The sequence below is a fragment of the Macrotis lagotis genome, chromosome 1 (assembly GCF_037893015.1).
Source record: "Macrotis lagotis isolate mMagLag1 chromosome 1, bilby.v1.9.chrom.fasta, whole genome shotgun sequence".
Classification (NCBI taxonomy): Eukaryota; Metazoa; Chordata; class Mammalia; order Peramelemorphia; family Peramelidae; genus Macrotis; species Macrotis lagotis.
The window spans coordinates 280,725,359-280,748,870 of NC_133658.1; the positions used below are offsets into that span (position 1 = coordinate 280,725,359).

Genomic DNA, 23,512 nt, shown 5'->3' on the forward strand with positions numbered 1-23,512 from the left:
AAAATAATAAATAAATCTCCATAACCTGATCTCCTTCCATTCTTACTGTAGTCACCCTATCTACAATCTCTTGTGAAGGCAGAATCATAGAATCACAGAGTATTAGAACTGGCAGAGACCTCAGTAGTCACCTGGTCTAACTTTTACCCAAAAGGAATCCCCACTCTAACCTACCCAATAAGTTTTCATCCAGCCACTGCCTGAAGTTCTTCAGTGCCTGGAATGATCTTCGTGTCTCCAACGGATCCCTTTTCCAATGTCTTCACACTGCTGCCCAAATAATCTTCCAATAATCCTGCAACAGCTTTACTCAAAAATCTTCACTGGTTCTCATTTCCTTTGGAATAATACACAAATACTAAGTTTAGCCTGAAAGTCTCCTCGCAACCAAACTAAATCATTCTGTATCCCTCTCCTCTATTGTATTGTTCCCATGCCTTTTTTTAATGATCCCACACACACTTAGAATGGATTACCTCCCCTAGTTTACCCCAGCCTCTACCACAAAGCATTTCTCAAATTCCCATTGTTAAAATCTTTTCTTCAAGATTTAACTCATTTTAGCTCTCTTAATCCTTGACCTAAATTAAAGTGATTTCTCCTCACCCCTCAAATTTCATAGCACTTTGTCTGGACTTGTACTTCAATCATTATATATATTCTTTTGGTCAATTAATTTTTTTATTTTTAAATAAATTTTTGGTTAAAATGAATAAAATTTAAACAAAATGAATAAATAATTAGAATTTTTAAATAATGTAAACTTCTTAAGAGTAAGGTCTCTTATATTGATCATCCCCAGTATTCAGTGCAGTATCCTGCCTTTCCAAGGTTTTTAACCAATGTTTATACTGGAATTAAATTTGTGAATGAAAGATTGGATTTTGAAGATGGTGGTAATCTAGGCATAGAGAATAATATAAGCAAAAGTGTATGGGGAGAAAAGTGCAGGATATGTTTGGGGAATACCAAATAATCCAGGCTAGGCTCCATACAGGGTAAAATGTACACTAAGATGAGAAAAGCAAATTACATCTAAGTTATGAACCAGAACTTTGAGGAACAATCTAAGCAGTTTGTATGTTATTCAGTTTTTCTTTTAATAAATACTTGTCAGTTCCTTCCTAAAAGGCTTTTTCTTGTCCCAGATGAAAATCACAGATGATGACCTGTGGATCCGGACCTATGGCCGCCTCTTTCAGAAGCTCTGCTCGTCCAGTGCAGAGATCCCCATTGGCATCTATAGAACCGAATCTCACATGTTTTCCACATCAGAGGTAGGGAGTGGAAGCAAGCCCTGGAGGTTATTAAGCAAGCATTGCTAGATCAACTCAGGAACCTTTCCATCGACACTGCTGGGAATTTCACTGCTAAGAAATTCAGTTTAGTTCTTATGGGGATATACAATATCAGAGCTCATCTAATCCAATGTGTTAATTTAACAGATGACTGAGCTGAGGCTTGGGCTGTAGAAGGAACTTGCCCATTTGAAACTCAAAAAGTTAGTGACAAATCCAAGGAAAGAATTCCCATCCCTTGCTTCCTGGTTCATAATTCTTTCTGTGAACCCTTGGAACTACAAAGCCTTAGCATCTCTGCATTTGCTAGCTCTACTCTTTTGTTCTTTGGCTTACTTCTTTTAATTCACCTCTAGTTTTTTCTTTTTTTTTTTAAGTCCCCATGTGCCATCCTGCTGTGGACACAGTATTTAGATGCTAATTGGCTATCCCCTGGTGATACCCAGTGGAACAGCTGAGAAAGGTGGCTTAAGACAGTAGGAGACAGAGACATTCCTTTTAGAGGATGTTAAGTTGATCTCCTGAGATCCTGGATCAACTTCAGAGTGCAATGGGTTTGCACTGAGAGTCTGCTTTTAAGCCCCCGATGTTGCCAACTGGTGTAATTGTCAGAGAAATCAGATGTATCTGATTTTAAGGATTTTCTATAGTGTTCAGTTCAGAGGGTATGAGCCCCTGCTCTCTTGAGGATCTTGGCCTAAGACTTAGGGCCTAGCAGGGGGGGCAAGCAGAATCTGGAAGACTGGTGATACATTCTGAATTAACCCAAACTGCATGTAATTTTCTTTTGTACAGCCTCATGACCTCAGAGCCCAGGTGAGTAAATGTTAATTGAATGTTAATTAAAATGTTAATTGAATTTTTTAAAAAGTCAATTTGGTGTCTTACAATCATTATAGAAAATCCTGCCTGACTCATAAAGTTCCAGGTTGCATGAACTGATACAGATAAAGATGCTATGCTTTGGCACAGATCCTTTGGGCTCCAACTTAGGCTGGGGCAGCAAGGAGAATAAAGAATTTTCTTAGAGATTTGCTTCATGAAGTAGTATGGTCAAAGATGGGGGTATTTTACTTCTCTTTAACTCTGTTCTGCTTTTTTACTGCAATTTCTGACAGCAATGAAAGAACAAAACTCCACAGTTGTTCCAAGTCCATTTAAGTACTTACTCAGCCCCCTCCAGCCCCATCCCTAAATTATAGGCACAGTGGGAACAATAAGAGAAGAATCATGTTCTCTGCCTAGGCTATGATGTAGCTGGGGCAACAGGTGAAGACAGAGGACAAAAGAAAACAATTTCTAAGAGGGCAGTTTACCATAATGTGCTGAATTTAATATATTTATCCATCATTCTGTGATAAGAATACTGTTATATACAGATGTATCTCTAGCTATTCACATCTGTTTACCCATAATTAACATCTGTGATTTCATCAGTATAGGTAGCCCTCCACCTCCCTATTGGCACAGAACTCCAACCTTTTGGGAGAGTTCCCATGTCACAGTAGGCATTGCCCTGCCTCCAACCTGATGATTTAGCTCAGCTAGTCCTCCAACATCAGATGTAGTCTGGAAGAAGGCCCATCCTCAAAACATGGCCAGTAGACTAAAGAAATGCAAAGAATATTAAAACAAAAATGTAAACCTGTCCCCTTATTCTAGGAATAGGGCATTAAGAAGGAAAGTAGAGAAAGCTTAGGGCCAGACCTGGGATGAGAACTTCTAGGCTTCTAGTCCCATTGTTTTTTCCCACTTTGTCCTGTGGTCTTCCCCCTCACCTTGCCCATTTTCATTGGTTTCTCCAGTCCCAAATCTCTGTTAATGTGGAGGACTGTGAGGACACCAAGGATGTAAAGGAGCCCTGGGGTAGTAGGTCAGGGAGCGGGACCAGCCACCACCGCCCTCACCGCAACTCCTGCACCAGTGACCAGTCTGATCACCCCCTCCTGCGTCGCAAGAGCATGCAGTGGGCCCGCCGCCTGAGCCGCAAAGGTCACAAGAACACGAGCAAGACAGCTGAGTGGATCAACCAGCAGCGCCTCAGCCTCTATCGGCGCTCTGAGCGACAGGAGCTATCTGAGCTCGTCAAAAACCGAATGAAACATCTGGGGCTACCCACCACAGGCTATGGTAAGTGGAAGGTGGCAGAGGACTCTTCTGACCCATTCCAATAAGCACCCTGGGCCTTGAAGGTCTAACTCGTCTCCAACCAGCCAGGGAGACCCTGGGGCAGCTTTGTACTGATTGTCCTGCCAATGCTATGCCAGCTAGGGAGGAGAGACCCTGCCATCTGGCACACGTGTGTGTGGGCTTAACCAAGGAGTTTTCCACAGCTGTTCTGGAGATGGGGCCCATATGCCTCCTTCCCCTTCCCCATCACGTGATAAGGGTCTGTCTCTGGGCAGTGGGGTTGAGGGAGGGTCTCTGTCTTGGAGTTTGACCTTAGGGTTCAGACTACAAGTATAAGTCCCAGGGTGCACAGTATCAGGCCAGGAATCCATCCTGAGCTTGGCCTGAAGTTCACTGCTAAGTTGTGCTGAAGCCCATAGTCCTTGATTTTCTTGCTTTTTTTCTTTTTAAAGACACACATCCTGCTATTTATGTGTTTCCACAGCTGCTCACCTTAGAGATCATCTAACCTGCCCTCCTCATTTAACAGATGATGAAACTGAGGTCAAGAGAAGGGACAAGATTTGCCTAAGGTCAAAGAGTAAGTTAGTGGCAGATCCAGGAGAAGGAACCAGATCTCCTGGTGTCCAGCCTGGTCCTGCATCACCCTCTGCCCTCTCCCAGAGAGCAGTGAACTGTGATGTGGAGGCAAAGTTGAGTGGGGCATCTAGGGGAAAGCACAGGAGACCAGAGTGAGGGGTGTGAGTTGGGGGAAAGGGAGAGATAAACTCAAACAGGTTGGGTGGGAACAGATCATGACCATCCGAGAGGCCTAAGTGGGCCACACGGGGATTCAAATCTTTCATTCCAAGTGTAGCCTGCCACAATACTGATATTCAGAGCAGGAAATCATAAGGTCACATCCCTGCAGCCTTTAAAACAAAAGCGAGAGCTCCTCTCATTAGTTAGAGTGGGGCAGCCAAAGCATGTACTTATCTTTCCAACTTCTCTCTCTTCCCTCCTCTGTTATTTGTTTGTTTTTTCAAACAAACATAGTTGCCTCTGCATTATCCTCAGAAAATCTCATGGTCAGCTCTTAATGGTGAGCATAATTCTAGCAGCAAACACATGAGTGTGACAGCCCTCCTGTCTAGCCCATGTAGACATGAGATTTAACAGGACACCTTAGAAATCAAGCCCTAAAGCAAGGACTGTGCTGCAACAAGTGTGGGAAGAGTGACCATCATTAAATAAGAGCTAATAGTTATATGACCTTAGCACTATATAGATATCTCATTTAAACCTCAAAACAATCTTGGGAGGTGGATGGTTTTATCATGTCTGTTTTATTTATGGGGAAACTGAGGCAAACAGCAGTTAAGTGACTTGTCTGGGATCTCATGTCTAAAACATTTCTGGGTCCAACTTGGAACTCGAGTGTTCCTCACCCAGGTCCAGTGTTCTGTTTACTGAAAAATTAGCTGTTTCTGTAGTAGACAGTATAGACAGAATTTGAATCCAAATCCTGATTCCCAATTCATTCTTCTTTCTTTTGCACTATGCTGCTACCTTTCAAAAGCAACCAGTAGAAATCACTGGCAGCCACGTGTGAGTGAGCAAGGGAAGGCTGTGTGGGAGGGGGAGGAGGCCCCAAACACAGACACACACACAGACACACACACACAGGCACACACACACACAGACACACAAACATAGACACACACACAGACACACACACAGACACACACAGACACACAGACACACACAGGCACACAGACACACAAACACAGACACACACACAGACACACAAACACAGGCACAGATACACACACAGACACACACACACACACACACACACAGACATGCACACACAGACACACACATAGACACACACAGACACACACAGCACACACACACACACACACACACACACAGACACACACACAGACACACACACACAGACACAAACACAGACACACACACAGACACACAAACACAGGCACAGATACACACAGACATACACACACAGGCACACACACAGACATGCACACACAGACACACACATAGACACACACAGGCACAGACACACAGGCACACACAGGCACACACACAGACATGCACACACAGACACACACACAGACACACACAGGCACACACACACACACACACACACACACACACACACACACACACACACACACACACACACACACACACACACACGCTTTGAGCCCAGCTTCACGCATGTTCACGGAGTCCAAACTCGGGAGCCGGTCCTCGAGCAACATCCCTAGCCGGCCCCGTTTGTGGCACGCGGGCCCGGGCCTCTTGCGGCGGGGCGGGCGCGGCGGCCAGGGCGGGTCCCAAGCCGGCTGTGCCCGCCCCGCCCCGCCCCGCGGCTGCCCGCGCCCGTGCCCCAGCGCCCCCGGGAGAGGCCCCGCGCCCGGCCCGCGTCAGTCCGCGGCCGCCGGACCCTTCCCAAGCGCCCCGAGGGGTCAGCGTAACGGGGCCCGGGGAAGAGGCCGGGCGCGGGGGGCCAAGGCCGGAGGCCCGAGACGAGAGGGGCTCTCGGCCAAGACGCGGGAGGGCGCGGGCGCCCGCCGAGCCCCCGCCGCCCCGAGCCCGGCCCGGGGCCGCCTGCTGACGTGTCTCTTTCTCTCTCTGTCTGTCTGTACCTCTTTCTGTGTTCTGTAGAGGATGTAGCAAATTTAACAGCCAGTGATGTGATGAATCGTGTAAACCTTGGATATTTGCAAGGTAATTCCGCCCTCCCCCAGAGTCGGGCCCGACTCGGAGGCCCAGCACGACAGGAACATGCCAGCTCCCTCCGGGGTGGGCGGGGCCGCACGGCGCAGGCGAGGGCCCCGGGGGGCCCCGGGAAGGAAGGAGGCCGAGGCTCAGCCGCCGCGGCCCGGCCCGCAGCCCGGCCATCTCCCCCTCATCGGAAGCCCTCACGGGCCCCTCCCCGAGCTTGGCTCTAAAGTCAGAAGGGGCCGGCAGCCCCGCCGAGAGCGGAGGGCGGGCCTGGGCCCGGGGCGCGGCCTGGCGCCTTCGGCCGGGCCGGGCAAGGAGCAGGACAAGAGGGAAACCAACCCCAGAGACTATTACACTGCGGGGGCCCAGACAGATAGTCTTTCCTGTCGCACTTGTTGCTTTGAAAGAGATTTCTAGTAGAAAACAAAATAATACACCACTGCGTTCCAATAGCAGAAGGACAAGTTCATTTATACTTCTCCGAGCCTCAATTTCCTCAATAAAATGATCATCTCCATCTATAGGTAACATCTATAAAATCCTAATATTACTTATTACCAGCATCACAGAATTGTTATGAGACAAGCTGTAAAAACAGGTCACGCCGTAGCAATCTGAGCTATTATTATTGTGACCCGAAATCAACTTTTACATCCCATTTCATTTTTATTATTCATTTATTTGAATAAATTTACCATAGTAGCAGGAAGCCTCCTCCAGAATCGTGCTACATCAGAGTCGGTTGAGCTTCCTATTCCAGATTAGGGCTCTTGCCCTTTCTTGCCTGCCCTGGACCCCTGTGTCAGTCTGTGAAGCCTATGGATCCCCTTCACAGAATAATGTTTTGAAATGCATTAAAAAAAAAAAAAAAAAAAACATTGAATTACAAAAAAAGTAAAATATTTTCAAATACAGTTAGAAAAAAAATTTTTTTTAAAGTTTATGTTCAGGGCTAAAGTGGCATAGTGGATAGAGCACCTGCCCTGGAGTCAGAGGACCTGAGTTCAAATCGGCCTCAGACACTTAATAATAATTACCCAGCTGTGTGGCCTTGCACAAGCCACTTAACCCCATTGCCTTGCAAAAACCTTAAAAGAAAAAAAAGTTTATGTTCTCCAGGTTAAGAACCCATCCCTGTTAAATGTAAACCATCAATGTTTAACTTTGAACTCTAATCAAAAGAATCAATTCCAGCATCGTTTAAACAAGAGCAATAACATTAAGCTTAGAAGAAGCTCAGAGGTGAAAGTCTTCTGCTCATTTTCAATTACCAGTCCTTCTGTTTGGGGTCGCTGAAGGGTAGAAGCTGCTCAGTAAGGTTCCTTCCCACCTTCCTGCCTTCCCTGTCACGAAAACTAAGGCCTCCTGGAAATTAATGCATTCCTAACACACCCCTGGGCATCTCCCAAGGAGAGGACTTGGGCTTCAGACTTGCCCAGAGCTAGAGGCTGGGTTTCAGTCTTTCCTCCTTGAACTGGAGGGAAATCCTCTGCCCAATAGTGGTTAAAAAAGTATCCTAAACCAGGGGTTCTAAATCTTTTTTATGTCTTATATTCCCTTCTGGCAATCTGGTAAAATCTGTGAACCCATTCTCAAAATAGTTTTTTTAATGCAAAAAAAAAAATGAAATGCATAGGATTGCAAATGAAACTGATTATGTTGAAATGAAGTTATTAAGATATTTTTAAAAATAAATTTATGGACTCCAGGTTAAGACCTGCTGTCCTAGACTGAAAGGCAAACAGGTTCTGGGAAGGTATATAACAGGCCTCCACTGGGGAGATCAGGATGGTCACTCAAATCTCTTGCAGTTTAAGGGAATTGAATGTGCTTGGGTTTGTGGCCCTGGCTAGAATGCAGTGGATGGGAAAAGTTGGCATTTTCTTACAATCGTGTGCCTTTTCTTTTGTCACCTACCCCACCTCCTTCCAAAGACCCGGTTCCAGGAATGATTTTCATGGAAGTCCCATGCCTTACAGTATACTGCTACTTCCTGGACAGCACTGGCCAAAGCAGAGATTCACTGTTCTTTCATTTCCCCCTCAAGCCACCTTCTAAAAACCCATGGTTTGAGACCACCAATTCCCAAGGCTTGGGAGCCCCTCCTTATGTGGGTGGCATAACCACAGTGAAATCTGCCCTAGAAGTGGCATCGGTAGTGCCCTCCCCTGGTCCGTCCTCAGGCCACACTGCCCAGGACAGTGGCAATATGGTGCATGGGTGAAGGCTTATATGCCCTGCATGATGTCATTGGACCAGCAATTTCTCCATGAAAGAGGGAAGCTTGCCCCAGTGCCCACACCCCCTTCCCTACAATGCCACTGGCTGCACTTTGAGGATGACTGAGATGGAATAGGTCCTGTATGCCCTTCCTCCCCCTCCTGGTTCTCTGCTCTTCCTTCCCTCTTCCTTCCTTACTGTAAGGCTCCTAGGCAGGAACACCCTCAGTGCTGTTGGGCAAGCATAGCTGCTCCAGGGGGAAACAGGATTTTGTTCCCAAAGTGCATTCATTGTTCTTCTCCTCCATAGTGTTCCCCAGAGATATCCCAGAAATTTTGACTACCAAGTAACAAATCCAATTAAGTATTCCAATGTAATAAAAACTTGGTTAAGTCCCCATTGCAGACAAGGCCTTGGTGCTACCACGAGGCAGAAAAAGATAGATACACTAAAGATCCCATTCTCAATGATCTTATAATCTAATTGCAGGGAAGAAATTCACAGATCAATATGAAAGGAGAGTGAGATTAGTACAATATAAAATGATTATAGTAAATATTGAGTGTGCACCTAATCTGCATTTGACCTTTTGGGAAGACAAAAATGGATAAGATATGTTCTGCCTTCAGACCTCAAAATTCAGAGAAACAAGGTATATAAACACACACACACACACAAAAAATCTGTATAATCTGTACCTAAAGATAGAACAAACAGTGTTTTAGGAGTTCAAGAAGGGAAGAATCACTGGACTTAAGAGTTCAGGACAGATTGTTCAAGGAGGTGGAATTTGGGCCTTGATGGATGGGCTAGGGTTCAGAAAAGGAAAAAACCAATGATTCTCAAATTTTTTGGTCACAAGACTCCTTAACACTCTTAAAAATTAGTGAGGATCAACATGAAAATATGGAAATATATTAAACATGACTTATATGTCTAATCTCTATCAGTTTACTCACTTCATGAGGAGGTAGAAAAATGTAGAACTCGAAAGCTTACAAAAGGATGAATTTGAAAACTATCTTTGCATGTAATTGGAAAAAATAAAATAACATTCAAAAGGAAAGGAAATTTAGTGAGGATTCCAAAGAGCTTTTATTTACATGAGAGAAATTAAAAATGACAAATATTTAAATAGTTATTAAATCATTTAAAATAATAAACATATTACATATAAATATAAATAACATTAGTATGAAAAATTATTTTATAAAACAAAATTAGTGAGAAGAATGGTATTATTTTAGATATTTTTGCAAGTCTCTAATGTCTGGCTTAATCGAAGATGGACTCTCATTTGCTTCTGCATTCAATTGGTTATAATGTTTTGGTTGAAGTATAGGAAGAAAATATAACTTCACACAAATATACACTTGGAAAAGGGAGAAGTATTTAATAGGCTGACAACATCTTAATGTTGTTAGGGAAAAAGTTTTAACTTAGAGGATCCCCTGAAATAGTCTTAGAAACCCCCAGGGATCCTTGAACTTTGAAAATTGCTTTCATAAACAAAGGCATTGAAGTGAGAATATGCATGATATATTCAGGGGGAGGTAAATGTAGTACCATAGTTCTATGAAAGAGATAGTCCTTAGTTAATGGAGAGATGATTAAACCAAGGAACTCTAATGCTCCCAGACCGTTTCTATTCAGTCTCCCAACACATTAAAAAACCATTCCTTGTGTCAACACATGTCAGAAATTGGGGCTGATTTTAATTTTCCTACAGGAAACATGCCTTCCTTTGTACAGGGGGATGAGCTTACACAGGTCTGTGTCATTTCTTTATGCCATGTCTTTAAATAGATCATATGTACAAGTAGGGCAATAGGAATATTTAGAAAGATAGACCAGAACAAAGAGAATTTAAAATGATGAAAGAAAAAATTATTGGAGGGGAAGAATGTAAGTAAGTAAGTAAGTAAGATCACCTTCACAAAACTGGGCCATTCTTTTCTCATTTGTAACTTAGTAGCTAGGCACATTTAGCAAAGATATGCCAAATTTAGTTACACTTTTTTAATATTATTTAAAAGTACCTAATCCTAATGTGGATTGCCAATTTTTCAATTTCCAAACTTAAAAGCAAACACAGGTTAGGTAGAGGAGAGTGGCTTGTAGTCTGCCCCCACCCCCAATGCTGGGTACTAAAGTTCCCATTAAGAAGCCTTGCAGAAAGTGAGGATCCTTGTCCTTCCCCACTCCTAGCTGGCTTCACCTCTCCTTCTGTCCCTCCATCCTGACCCTGATGCACCTTGCCCAGAATTATCTCAAGCATTTGGACAACCATGCTGAAGCATTCCTCTATGCAGTGCGACGTCTCCATCCCATGACCTGCTGATATATGTGTGTGTGTATATATATGTGTATATATATATATATATATATATATATATATATATATATATATATATATATATAGCCTTGCTACCTGCTCTGCCACTTAGAGCTGAAAGATGGCACGAGCCATCCCCAACATCCACATTTCTCTCCCATACCATTCAGGTGTTCTTCTATTGAGGTCCCTTGCATCCATATTGGCGGTTGTATTGGTGACTTGAAATAAGATGGCCCAGTGGAGAAGGCAAATTTTCTCCAATGGGTTAGCAAGAAATGGGTGGGGGGAAAAGGCATGGTTTTTAATAATATCAACTTAGGTTTGTTTTACAATTTGTAAAGCATTATACAGTTTATAAAGCCTTACAGGTTATAAAAAATATTTTACATATTTAAAAGCCTTTTCAAAGTCACCCCTTACAATAGCCATCTGAAATAGACAGGGCAGGGATTGTTATCCCTGTTTTGGAAAAGAAGAAAATGAGAATGCAAAGAAGTGAGAAAACATGCTTTAGGTCACCTGGTTAGTTAGGAGTGGAGTCTAGGTCTTTCCACCCTTCCATATGGCCTGGAAGAATATCTTGCTTACTCACTAATTGAAAACTCCAACTTGATTGCTTCCTTTTAGCTGGGAATTGTCCTTAGCTAGCTATTGCCTTATAAAAATTCTAGGCCTTATTCTATGGCTATTTTGAAAAAATGAAGCTATCATTAAAATGGGAGAATCTGAAATTTGGCGATTTCATTTGACTTAGTCAGGTTTGGGTTTTTTGTTTGCTTTTTTTGTTTTTTCTCTTTTGCTGGATATAGCTTTTTTTTTTACCACTGAAGCAAATGCTGAGGTGATTGTTTTCTCAAGGGCAAGGTAAGACTCTGGTTATAGATAAGAAAAATAAAAGATCTTTGAGTGAAAAATAAGGTTGGTCATATCTATTAAGCTACTGAGTACCTCCTAGGGCAGGGGGTTGTCCGGTACCTCATGCCTACATTGTTACCAGGTTTTTGTCAGGGACGTTTTCTGTCAAAAATCACCAACTCTCAGTAGGAGAGAATTCATAACCAATTTTATTTTCAGATAGTTCTATTAGAAAGTTTTCCTTTATTTTTGACATTACAAGGATATCTACATTGAGAACAAGAAGTGAGATAACCACATAGTGAGAGCAAGGGAAAACAGCTCCCCATATTGTGCCAACATCTCTGAAGACCTTAGGAAAGACTTCTAGATCATTGAGCAAAATCTCCTTAGAGGATTTATGGGAAAACATGGACAAAAATCACAGAACTTGAGGATGTAGATGGGCTATGACTCTATACTGAGGAGAAAGGATCGCCACAAATGAGATCAAATTATTATTGAAGCATTTAATATATGCTACTACCACCTCTGACTCTTTCTTACAAGAGTATCAAATAGCAAAACAAATAGTTGAGGAGACTACAAACATTTAGCCTGGGAAAAAACTTCAGATATACTTAGGTACCATCTTCAAACATCTGTCACATAGAAAAAGGAAAAAGACTGAACCCTGAGAGGTATCGACTAAATGTGGCCATGACTGGGGAAAGTAACTGGGTCTCATTTTCTTTGTAACAACAAGGGAATCCTGGGTTCCAATGAGGTGAGATGAGGGGTAGGGTGCAGAGTGGGTAGACGGAGAAGGGAATAGAAGCTAACTGTGCTTCTAAAAATTTTGCTCATCCATTCATAACAAATCGGCTCCCTTCCCCCTCCACCTTCCAGTCAAGAGTGAATTTACTCTACAGATATTTCCTGAGCTCAAGCCTGAACTAAGTAAGTGATGTGATAGATGGAAGGAAGTTAATAGTCCTTTGAGGTACAACATTCTGGTTGGGGAGACTTGTGCAAGTGGAAAAAGACATATAGAAAACTAAAAAACATAAGAACTCACACTAGGTAGCCTATGCCATGGTGGGTAGGGAGGAAAAGAAGAAGCACTACCAGACGCCAATCATTGCATTAAGCACTTTACAAATATCTCATTTGATAAGGTACCCAGGGGGATATTCAATCAGTGTTCCAGGAGCCCAAAGCAGAGAGCAGCTGGGCTGGGCTGGGATAGGCAAAGAAAGCTCCAGAAGGAGGATAGACTCCCACCTTGAAAGCTTGAGAAACAGAATAGACTCAGAAAGAGAATAGCAGACCTTAAAAGCAAATAGAGACCTCTAGGATCCTAGAAGACTTCATGGTCCTTCAAAAGATTTCCTCTACCATCAATGCTTCAGTACTTCAATGGAGCGATCACTGATGCAGATAGTAGACCCTCCATACATATTCATCCTGTGCAACTCTTGTCCATGTCTTCCCATAAATCCTCTGAGGGGATCCATCCTTCCTCTGTGACATTTTCAAATTTCCTAGATGTCAAAGCACCACTCAAATTGTCTATTGTACTCCCTCCCTTCTACTGTATGACTAACCCATCATGTTTTCCAGTCATGCATGTCCTTGGTGAGGTTTTATACAATCATCACAGGTAATGAGAAACACCCAATCATACTTAACCTTGGATCTTTCTACTTTTCTTTGGGTCGCCTGAAATTTTGATTCTTCTGAGATCATGGTATCCTATGATTTCAATAGCACCACCAAGAGAATTTTGCTATTAGAAATATGAGCTTTTATGCTAAAGTACAACTGGTGAGTGTTGAAAATGCTGAATATTTTCCCAAGGGTGATCTAGTTTCACTTGCCCTTATTTAACTTTATCCAGTTCATTATCCATGAAAAGCTGCTCTGTTATAATCTGGCAATATACATTCTTCTTCAGACTTGGCCATTTTGTAATTTTATCATGGATTACCATGGCCAAGGAAAAGAAGGAAGAACCATCCCCTAATGGTCAACCCATTGATGATGAACCCTTCCACACATAATGAGACTGGTCCTTAAACAGCAGACACAGGCCTGTACCTGAAGTCTTTTCAGCTTTATAGAAATAGCCATGGGGCGACTAGGTGGCGCAGTGGATAAAGCACCGGCCCTGGAGTCAGGAGTACCTGGGTTCAAATCCGGTCTCAGACACTTAATAATTAACTAGTTGTGTGGCCTTGGACAAGCCACTTAACCCCATTTGCCTTGCAAAAAAAAAAACCTAAAAAAAAAAAAGAAATAGCCAGAACTTGGGCTCCACTGGCAAAATCTTCAAGGACACAGGGTCACCTTTGCACTAGGATGAGACCTCAGAGGACTTTTGTGTAGGTCTTCTACCATCTTAATTATAAAAATAAAGGAAGTAAATAAGTGTCTTCTTCTAACCAAGCAGACCAGGAGCCCCTTGATCATAAAAGTGACACTCTTTGTTCTGTTCCCTTTTCAGATGAAATGAATGACCACCAGAATACACTGTCCTATGTCCTTATCAACCCTCCACCAGACACGAGACTGGAACTGAATGACATCGTGTGAGTACAGAAAAAGGGGGAGATTACCTGGAGAAAAGGAAGGGAGGAAATAGGGAAAGGGCTGAAGTTAATTATTGACATCATTGAAACCCACTCTCCCAAATCAGAATAGGTAATTTGTGTTCCCAGAATAAGTTCCTAAAGTGATATTATGGAGAGAGAATTACATCAACAGGCAGAACACTTATTTGGTACAAGAGCCAGATACATTCTTCATTACTAAAAGAATATGCACAGGGCAGCTAGGTGGCACAGTGGATAGAGCATTGGCCTTGGAGTCAGGAGTACCTGGGTTCAAATCCGGTCTCAGACACTTAATAATTACCTAGCCGTGTGGCCTTGGCCAAGCCACTTAACCCCATTGCCTTGCAAAAAACTAAAAAAAAAAAAAAAAAAAAAAAGATGCTCACCCCACCAGTGCAGACTACATATGCTTCCCTCTATGCTGTCATATTTTAACAAACTGATATAGTGCCCAAAAATCACCCACCTAGTGATCAACCTTTAAATGATGAGTTTCTCCACACTTTTGTTATTGTTTAGTCATTTTTGTTGAGGTCCCACTCTTTGTGACTCCATTTGAGATTTTCTTGGCAAATAGAGTGGTTTGTCATTTCCCTCTCCAACTTATTTTACATATGAAGAAATAGAGGCAGACAGGATTTCGTGACTTGCCTAGAGTCACACAGCTAGTAGGTGTCTGAGGCCAGATTTGAATTTTGGTTTTTTGGTACTCTCCATCAACTAAAAACCCTTCTCCAAATTTATCTAGACTGATCCTTGGATAATATACATCCTGTCTATAACTGTGCCCTTTCTCTAAATCTCTCCATTTGGTAGGATTTGACAAGATTTTTCTTTCTTGAACATAGCCTTCAAAAACTCAGGGTCAAGAGAGGTGGGGGGACCACATAAGCAAAATACTGCAAAGGCTGTTAGAAGAGACTATTTTGTATATCGTTTTGCTTAACCATTTTCCTTTATTATAAGGGAATTTGGGGAGAAGAGAAATGTCAGAAAATGTCTATGATGTAAAAAACACTATTTAAAATTTTTGTTTTGAGAATTCAAGGTCATTTTTATATGATATAACATCAGAGGAAGAAGACATAAAGCACAAGTCAGTGTGGGATCAATGAATAATAGGTAGATTAAGACCTTGAAGATAAATCAATTCTTTTCTTAAAGTTGTTTTTTTTAAGGCAGTAGGGTTAAGTGACTTGTTCAAGGGCACATTATGTCTAAAGCTGGATTTGAATTCAGGTCCTCCTGACTCCAAGGCTGGTGCTCTATCCACTGAACCACCCAGCTGCCTGATGAATCAATTCTTTTTTTTTTAGGTTTTGGCAAGGCAAATGGGGTTAAGTGGCTTGCCCAAGGCCCCACAGCTAGGTAATTATTAAGTGTCTGAGACCGGATTTGAACCCAGGTACTGCTGACTCCAAGGCCAGTGCTTTTAGCCACTATGCCACCTAGCCACCCTTGAATCAATTCTTAATAGTGATTAAGTGTGAAATATGGTCATGTCAGTGAGTGACTAAAGTAAAATGAAAAATTAAAGTCACTAAAGCTGAAGAACTTGAGGAAATGTGAGGTCAAATGGAAAGGATTTGAAACTTGAAATTTAAAAAAAAAAATTTTTTTGCTTTTTGTTTTTGCAAGGCAATGGGGTTAAGTGACTTGCCCAAGGTCATATAACTAGGTAATTACAAAGCATCTGAGGTTGGATTTGAACTCAGGTCCTCCTGAATCCAGGGCCAGTCCTCTATGCACTGCACCATCTAGCCATCCCTTAAAAATCTTTAAAGATTATGACTGGAGACAGCAAATCTAGAAACCAGGTACCAAAATCAATGAAAAATGTATTAGAATATCCTAGAGGTTGGTAGGCATCATCAAGAAGGATGGAAGAAGGTGATATTCACAAGTTGCCTAAACTTCAAAGAAAAGATAGTTTCAAAAGAAGCCATGATGGGTAAAAAGTAGGGTGACCCCTTCTGGCCATTAGAAACCTGGGATGTGGGAGAAGAAAACTTAACTTTGCAAAGCATTGCAGTGTGGCGATGTTGGAGTTTGCATTCAAATAAAACAGTAGTGCTGGTCGATTCTACTCAATTTAATTCATTGAACATTTAAGAGCCCACTATATGCTAGGCACTGTGCTGAACACTGTATATGCAAAAATAAAAATGATACAGAACCAGTCCTGAGAAATCTTCCAGTCTAGGTTGAAGGATAGCACCCACCCAAATAAACATAATACAAAGGAATATGAAAAGGGCAATGGACAGGGGCAGCTAGGTGGCGCAGTGGATAGAGCAGCAGCCCTGGAGTCAGGAGGACCTGAGTTTCAAATCTGGCCTCAGACACTTATATAATTACCTAGCTGTGAGACCTTGGGCAAGTAATTTAATCCCATTGCCTTGCAAAAACAAAAACCTAAGTGCAATGGACACATATAGACAAAGTATTCTAGGAAAATTTGAGGAAGAGATCAATGATAGGAGAAAAACAAAGAAGTAAAAGATACCCTGACCTCAAGGACCTAACATTTTAGTTTGGAAAATAGGGCATGAGAAAAATTAGGAGCAAAAAGGCAGTGTAAAATCATGAACCATAATGTAGATAATGACTCTGAATACTGCAGATGTTCAGAGAAGTTGGAGATCACTGTTAAGTTGGAATGGTTGAGGAAAGTTATTTAACTTGGACCCAGAAGAATAGGATAGACTTGACTAGAAGGAGAGGGGAAGGAAACAACAGGAACTAGGTTCACCATGATGCTTGCAAGTTTGAAAAAAAGGTGAGAGAAGAGAACATTATTCTCACTCTCGGGTGGAAAGCAGACAAGTGTTACTTCTCCAACTCTTTCCTTTCTAGGTATTTAATTCGATCAGACCCCTTAGCCCATGTAACCAATGATACACACAGTCGAAAAAGCAGCTGCAGTAATAAGTTGGACCCATGCCACCCTGAGACACGAGATGAGACACAGCTTTGAGGTTCATATTGGCTGCCTCCACCACCACTAATGCATGGAACTTCCCATCATCTGGGTTTGCCTTTGGTTTGACTTTCTGGAGGCAGAAGAAATAGGCAAGGGGTAGAATTTCCAATGGTGACCCAAGGAACCTATGGAGCACTGAGCTGCTCTCCTAACTAAGGACTCTAGAGTTCATCACCTTGGAGGAAAAACAAAACAAAACACTGCAGCCGTCATGGGAGAACCCCTCAGAAAGGAAGTTCCTTCACCTTCAAAACTACAGGGTGAGATCTCACTTGCCTGGAACAGCCAGGAGCTGTTGAAGTTATTGTTTTTAACCTTTTTTTAATTCTTAAACATATATAATATATGTATCTCTACACATGTGTACCGCAACTAGTGAAACCATCCTTGCTGGGGCAGAAGAGAGTGCCTCAGAATGAAAACCTAGAGACAGAAAAATGTATGGAGTACAGTTTAAAGAATTAACTAAAGAACTATGTCAAAAAGACAGACGGAGGTCATTTCAGGTGGGAAAAAATTGGTATTGTGGTCTTGGAAACATTCACATTGTCTTGATATGCTGCCTGTCTCTGGCACAAGAAAATGAGAGTTGGGGGTTTGAGATTGGGGGAGAGGAAATGTCAGATCTTAGAGAACAAGCACTTTGGAGTATACTTTTAATTGACAAAGGCCATGGAAAATGCTGAATATCTCTTAAAACCATGAGAAAGGAAAACTTCAAGACATAGTTGCAGCAGGCCAAAAGATCCACCTAGGTGGGTGCAATAGGTCAGGTGAACTGCCCAGTTCAGAAACCCTGACACCACAGAATATATCAAGGGGCATTCACACAAAATTCTTTGAAGTACTTAGGAAGGAGGGTAGGGGGCCCTCTGGTTAAAGACCTAATGGAAGCTGGTCTGGATTCTACCATTCCCTTCTATTCCTATCCTCTAAATTTCCAACTGATATTTCACCTATGACTCTTCAGCCCTAAAGAAGTGATTCTAACTTCCCACAGTATGCGGGACTGATTCAAAAGAAATGGAGTAAAGATAGTAATAAGGAGAACAGGAATTGGTCATCCAACTCTAAACTAGTGTCCCTAAAGTCTCATCTCTTCTCTCCTCTTTCAAACTGATTCATATAGTCAGGTACTTAATGAGCACTTACTTGGTACAACATCCTATGCTAAATGTAGAGATGAGTGAGACATGATCCCTGCCCTCAGGAAGTCTACAGTCTAATTAGGGAGTCATGTCAAAATCCTCTTCTATCCTTATAGAATATCAGAGTAGGTCAGGCTTGACAGACCAATTAGTTCTATCCAAACATGATCAAAAATCTCTTCTGCCACATTCCAGCCAATCATCATCCAGCCAATGCTTGAAAACTTCTCTTGAGGTCCATCCAAAGCAATTCATTACTCTTTTATCTTTCTCTGTATTGGAAGGCATTATATCTTGATGGAACTTGGAAGATGACTCCATATGTCAAGATAGATCAAAACTGTCCCCTTCTTTGGAAGGAATTTGATTTACCAGACCCAGGAATTTATCATACTTTTGGCTCTCTTTTATGACATCTGGCAAGTTGTAGCCAGTTGTATATATTTTCAATTTAGAAAAAATATATAAAATGCCTTAAAAACAAATAGGAAGGCGCTTCTAAAGGACCTTTTTGGTTCTCAGATTCTAGGAGAATGCATGGTGACTAACACTTAAGATTAGTTAGGTCACTGTCATTTTATGAGAAAAGAGACCAAAGTTTCATATTTTTTGTGTGACTGATAAGCATATTGAATTTTTAAGATCTTCAGTATTTACTAGGATGTCAAAAGGTAGATGGATGGGTAAGATGACTTTAAATGTTACATTAAAACAAAGAAGAGAGCAAACTAGTATAAAGCACAAATTCTACCCCAGAGTTGCCCATTGATTTCAAACTTTCCATTTAGACATGAGAGGACTGGGGTTGTGACTGACTATATATTATCAGGAATCCTGAGATCCATTCAGAGAAAAATATTTTATTAGGTATGTTACTGGTTTTAAGGTCATCTTGGATGCCTCCCATTACACTGACATGTACAAATAAGCTATTTGTGTCAAGCTATATTCTAGTTCTTCCAAGTAAAATTTTAGACCTGGAATAAGGTAATTCTTGGAAAAGTGGTCACAGGTATTCCTTGAGAAACTCCCATTCCTAGACTTCTTTGACCCCAGTCCTCAACCCCAATTCCTAAGACAGGGCTGTTGGCTCTTTTCAGTGCTGTTGTTTGTCCAGGGCTGGGTCAGGATTATTCCCCTGAGTCATGTTTCACTATGTACTCGAGTCTGAGGTGGTAGCTGGAGGAGCAAACTCATGAAGACATACAAAGACAGTGTTCATATGTTGACTAGGACAATTGGAGGCATAAAGTAACCTGATTCAGGTCATGGTGAAGAACAATTTCAGGTCTTTCGAATTTGTTCAGAGTGGGTATTCTCTTGTGAATTCTGTCTCCTCCAATTCTCCAATACTAGCTAGTTCTGACTCTGATCCTGTGGATTTTTAAAAATGAAAAGTATATATTTTATATGTATTGATATATTTATCAGACATAGATAAACTTTGCTGGTAAATGGACCTCCTGTATCAGGAGTCCTCAGGAGGGGAGCCTCTAGGCAGAAATTAAGACTCAAATTTTGTATGAAAAAGGTCATATCTGCAAGTAGCTTCCCTTCTGGAAAATAGATGTCTCTTAATACTTGCCAAAGAATCTAAAGGTTTTTTTAACCTTAATTTTTAACCTAAAGTTAAGACTAGTTCTTCTTTATCAAAATTGCCAATTTTCCATGTTCTTAGTCAAAATGGGGGTTCCCCCTCACTTCCGTTATTATCTATGTGGGCCAATTAATCTCTAATACACTTTAAAGAGTAGGACAACATAGTCCTGGGTATCAGTAAGCTGGAGAAAAGTAGATACAGTTGAATTTGACTGGGTTCATATGGGATTTACTGGGAAGGTATAGAAGTGGCAGCCCCATCACTGGGAAACCCCTGGGGTCTTTATAGTGGTCCTTTCTTCTAGTATTCTTTTTTCTCCCATACACTTTCACTGACTTAATCAGCAATCACTTTAGCACCCAGGAACCATGTGGTTCCAAGAACCAAGGGGAATTCACAGTCTTAAGACACAGGTACTATTTAGGGTCTGGACTTGCGATTTCAGTTATATGAGGAACTCCCAGGTGACATACCAATATATGTTACCACCTTCCATAAAACTGAAAAGCCTTAAAGAGCTGTCTGCAGCATGGAGAAACTATAATTTTCCAGGGTCTCACAGTCAATATGTGGCAGAGGCATGACTTAGATCAGGGAAATGCATAAGCAGAGAACAAGAACCATGTTCATAGGAAAGAAGAGAGAAAACTAACAAATTGTTGTGGGAGAAATTGGTGGTGCACCACAAAGATGAGAGCTCTTGAAAGTGAAAATCATACCCTGGAGATGGAAAAACTCAAGTATTTTATTTCACAAGCTTGAAACTTTCACAGATTAAAACTTTTCCCAGGAAAAACAATAAGCTTCTGGAGGACAGGCTGAACAACAAAGGTCTAAGGGAGAATACCTGAGGGAAAGAGAGAAAAGAAAGCAACCAAAATAGCCGGCTGGGCTTCAACTAGTGAATCTAGCCCCAGGATAGTTTAGAGCAGACTTTTAGTCTTGTCCTCCTTCTGTACAGGAAAGAGTCAGGGGGATCCCACCCTTCTAGGTGATTGAGGTCTGGTGCCCATCTTGAAAGATTGGAAGCTGGAAGATGGCTAGAGGGAGGTGCTGAGGTTGCTCTTATCTTGGCAAATCTCTTTTTAACCATGGAGTTACATTGAACAATAGGAGGGAATTTACATCTGATGAGGGCCCTGGCTGCCAAGGGAGCCTTCAGAAAACATCAGACAGGCACAAATAACATTTTTTGTTAGGTTTTTTTTTTTGCAAGGCAAATGGGGTTAAGTGGCTTGCCCAAGGCTACACAGCTAAGCAATTATTAAGTGTCTGAGACCAGATTTGAACCCAGGTACTCCTAACTCCAAGGCCGGTACTTTATCCACTACGCCACCTAGCCGCCCCTAACATTTTCTTAATATTAAAAACTAGATGGATATTTTTCCTTCTACAGAATCAGTCCCAAAGGAGAAGTTCAAAAAGTAAATGCTGAAGAGTTCAGAAGGGAAGGAGAGGCTGAAACTGTGGGAGAAAGGCTTCAGAGATGAGACTTGACCTGGATTTTTGAAAGATGCTTAGAATTTGATGGGTGGAAAGGAGGAAGAACCTCTTCCACTGGGCTTTAGAGGATGTGAATGATTCAGACTGATAAAGAGGAAAAAGACATGAACTAGGAAAGGCCTAGAGGCAGAGATGAACCTGATTGAACTAGAGTTTTCCTCTTGGAGAGCAGCAATGTCTCTGAAATTCTTGGGACCTTTCAGGTTACATTTGCACAGATTTTTTTAATAGTTTGTTGGAAGGTCTATTCCTTGGGCAATTGGAATAAGCCACAGGTTTTAAGTCTACTTTTCTCTCAGATTATCACACTTTTGTATTATTTTCCTGGGGTATTTCCAGATCTTACCCATGCCAAATCATCCACCTGTGCATAGGACCTAGGTAGTAAAAGATCCTAGTCTCTTATACACACCAGTAAGTTTCCTTTTTCTCATTGTTCCCCCTTCCCTCTTTCCTTCTTCAAAAATGGGAATTATAGTTTTTCCTCAGTAGGTAGGATGGTTAATTCTGTTCTCCCAAACCCCTGACTCCAAACAACACTTGAAAACAAACCCTTTGATTGTCTGAAATAGAAAGAATGACTTCTTTAGGGCAGAGGCACCCATTTTAACTTCCTTCCCCCCAAATGTGGGAACAGAGCCATTCCCACCTCAAATCCAACATGATGCTTTGTAGTGGAGCTACAGGTCACCATACTCCCAAACTAAACAGGAATTCTTCTCAAAGGTATATTCGGATCTTGGAACATTTTAGAGCCTCATAAAGCTACGGAAAGGCCACTTCCTGAAAGCCCAGACAGAGGGGGCTTCTCAAGAGTGCCTGGATTTCTCAAGGGGTGCATCCTACATGACAAGTAAATGGCTGAGTCCTCAGGCAATGTTGCCCCAAAAGTGGGGAGATCTCAATCTCTAAGACCTCCCCATCTGAGCCATTTTCAGATGCCATGAGAGTGCCCTTATTAAGTGCCTGAAATTACTTCCAGGGATCCATTGGTGAGTTGGATTATTTTCAGGATTATATTTCAGGACCCGAATCCCTCTGGGCCTTAGTTTCCTCATCAGTAAAATAGTAACTGTCCAGCTTAATGATCACTGAGGTTTATTAGCTCTAAATCTTATGAGCTGATGAACCACACTCTCCCTTGCTCACATGAAGAAGGAAATGAAAACCCTTCCCTTCCCTTCCCTATTCCCTACATTTCCATGGAAGCAGAGTCTGATCAAGAAACAGATCTGATCAAGTTCTTGTTCTTAGATTTGTTCATTTTTAAAAGCTGAATTCATTATACCAGTCCAGGAGGAAGGGTGCCGAGGGAGGAGGACTTCATAAAATGATGCCCAAACACTCAGATTCTTCTTCCTGCAGATGTGGGGTTTTGTTGTAAGGTAGGACTGGAGGAAATTTTGAACCTTTAAAGGAAAATCATACAAACTGGACTGGAACACGGTCAAACAGAATTTCACTTCAAAAAATACATGGGAAGGGAAGTTGGGAGAACAAAGAAGAAGAGATCACAGTGGTTCAAGGCAGCCAGCTCATTTCATTCTCCTGCAATTGTGACCATGACTGGAGCAGCACCCCCAGAATGCATCTTGAGTTATCATCAAAATAAATTCTGCCACACTGAGAGAAATTTCAAAAAAAGGTTCAGCCAAAAGATGCTGTAAAAAAAGCCAATGAGATTTTTGCACACTGGAATGGAAAAAAGCCAACATGGCCAATAAAGCTGCATGCAGCACAACCTAATAAGACAGCCTTCTGTGCCTCCTTTCACCACTGTTGCCTTGTGAGAATGTTGCATATGTGCATATACATATATTTATCTGTGTGTATGTGTATATGTATTGTGTATATAGAGCTTTGAAGGTGTGGATGTATGTGGACGTGTGGATATGTTTATGTGAATAAGTATGTGTGCATATGTATAATGTGTAATATATATAATCTGTATATATGTACAGGGGGCAAGGTTGGGGAAGCAAGGACCACATGCAAGAACTAGGACAAGACTGGAGAGTAAGTCAGGGTTCAAAGTGTGATCTAAGTCATTTTCTCCAGATAGTAAAACAACCTCAGGATTTTGAAGTGGTTGGGAAAATATGGATCATAG

At 41.8% G+C, this 23,512-nt stretch overlaps 1 protein-coding gene across 5 annotated transcripts in view; it reads left to right on the forward strand.

Moving 5' to 3' along the window:
* Nucleotides 1-23,151, forward strand: part of KCNT1 (potassium sodium-activated channel subfamily T member 1) — a 132,405-nt gene extending 109,254 nt beyond the window's left edge. For 3 of the 5 annotated variants that reach the window (XM_074210672.1, XM_074210668.1, XM_074210669.1), the window contains 5 exons: nt 1,149-1,277; nt 2,094-2,114; nt 3,104-3,428; nt 14,060-14,144; nt 17,025-23,151. In XM_074210672.1, coding sequence (XP_074066773.1) covers nt 1,149-1,277; nt 2,094-2,114; nt 3,104-3,428; nt 14,060-14,144; nt 17,025-17,145 — 681 coding nt within the window. In that variant the 3' untranslated portion in view covers nt 17,146-23,151. Of the gene's footprint in view, nt 1-1,148; nt 1,278-2,093; nt 2,115-3,103; nt 3,429-6,101; nt 6,165-14,059; nt 14,145-17,024 lie in introns of all 5 variants that reach the window. The other 2 variants (XM_074210671.1, XM_074210670.1) reach the window with 1 other exon arrangement.
* The last annotated feature ends 361 nt before the right edge of the window (nt 23,152-23,512 follow it).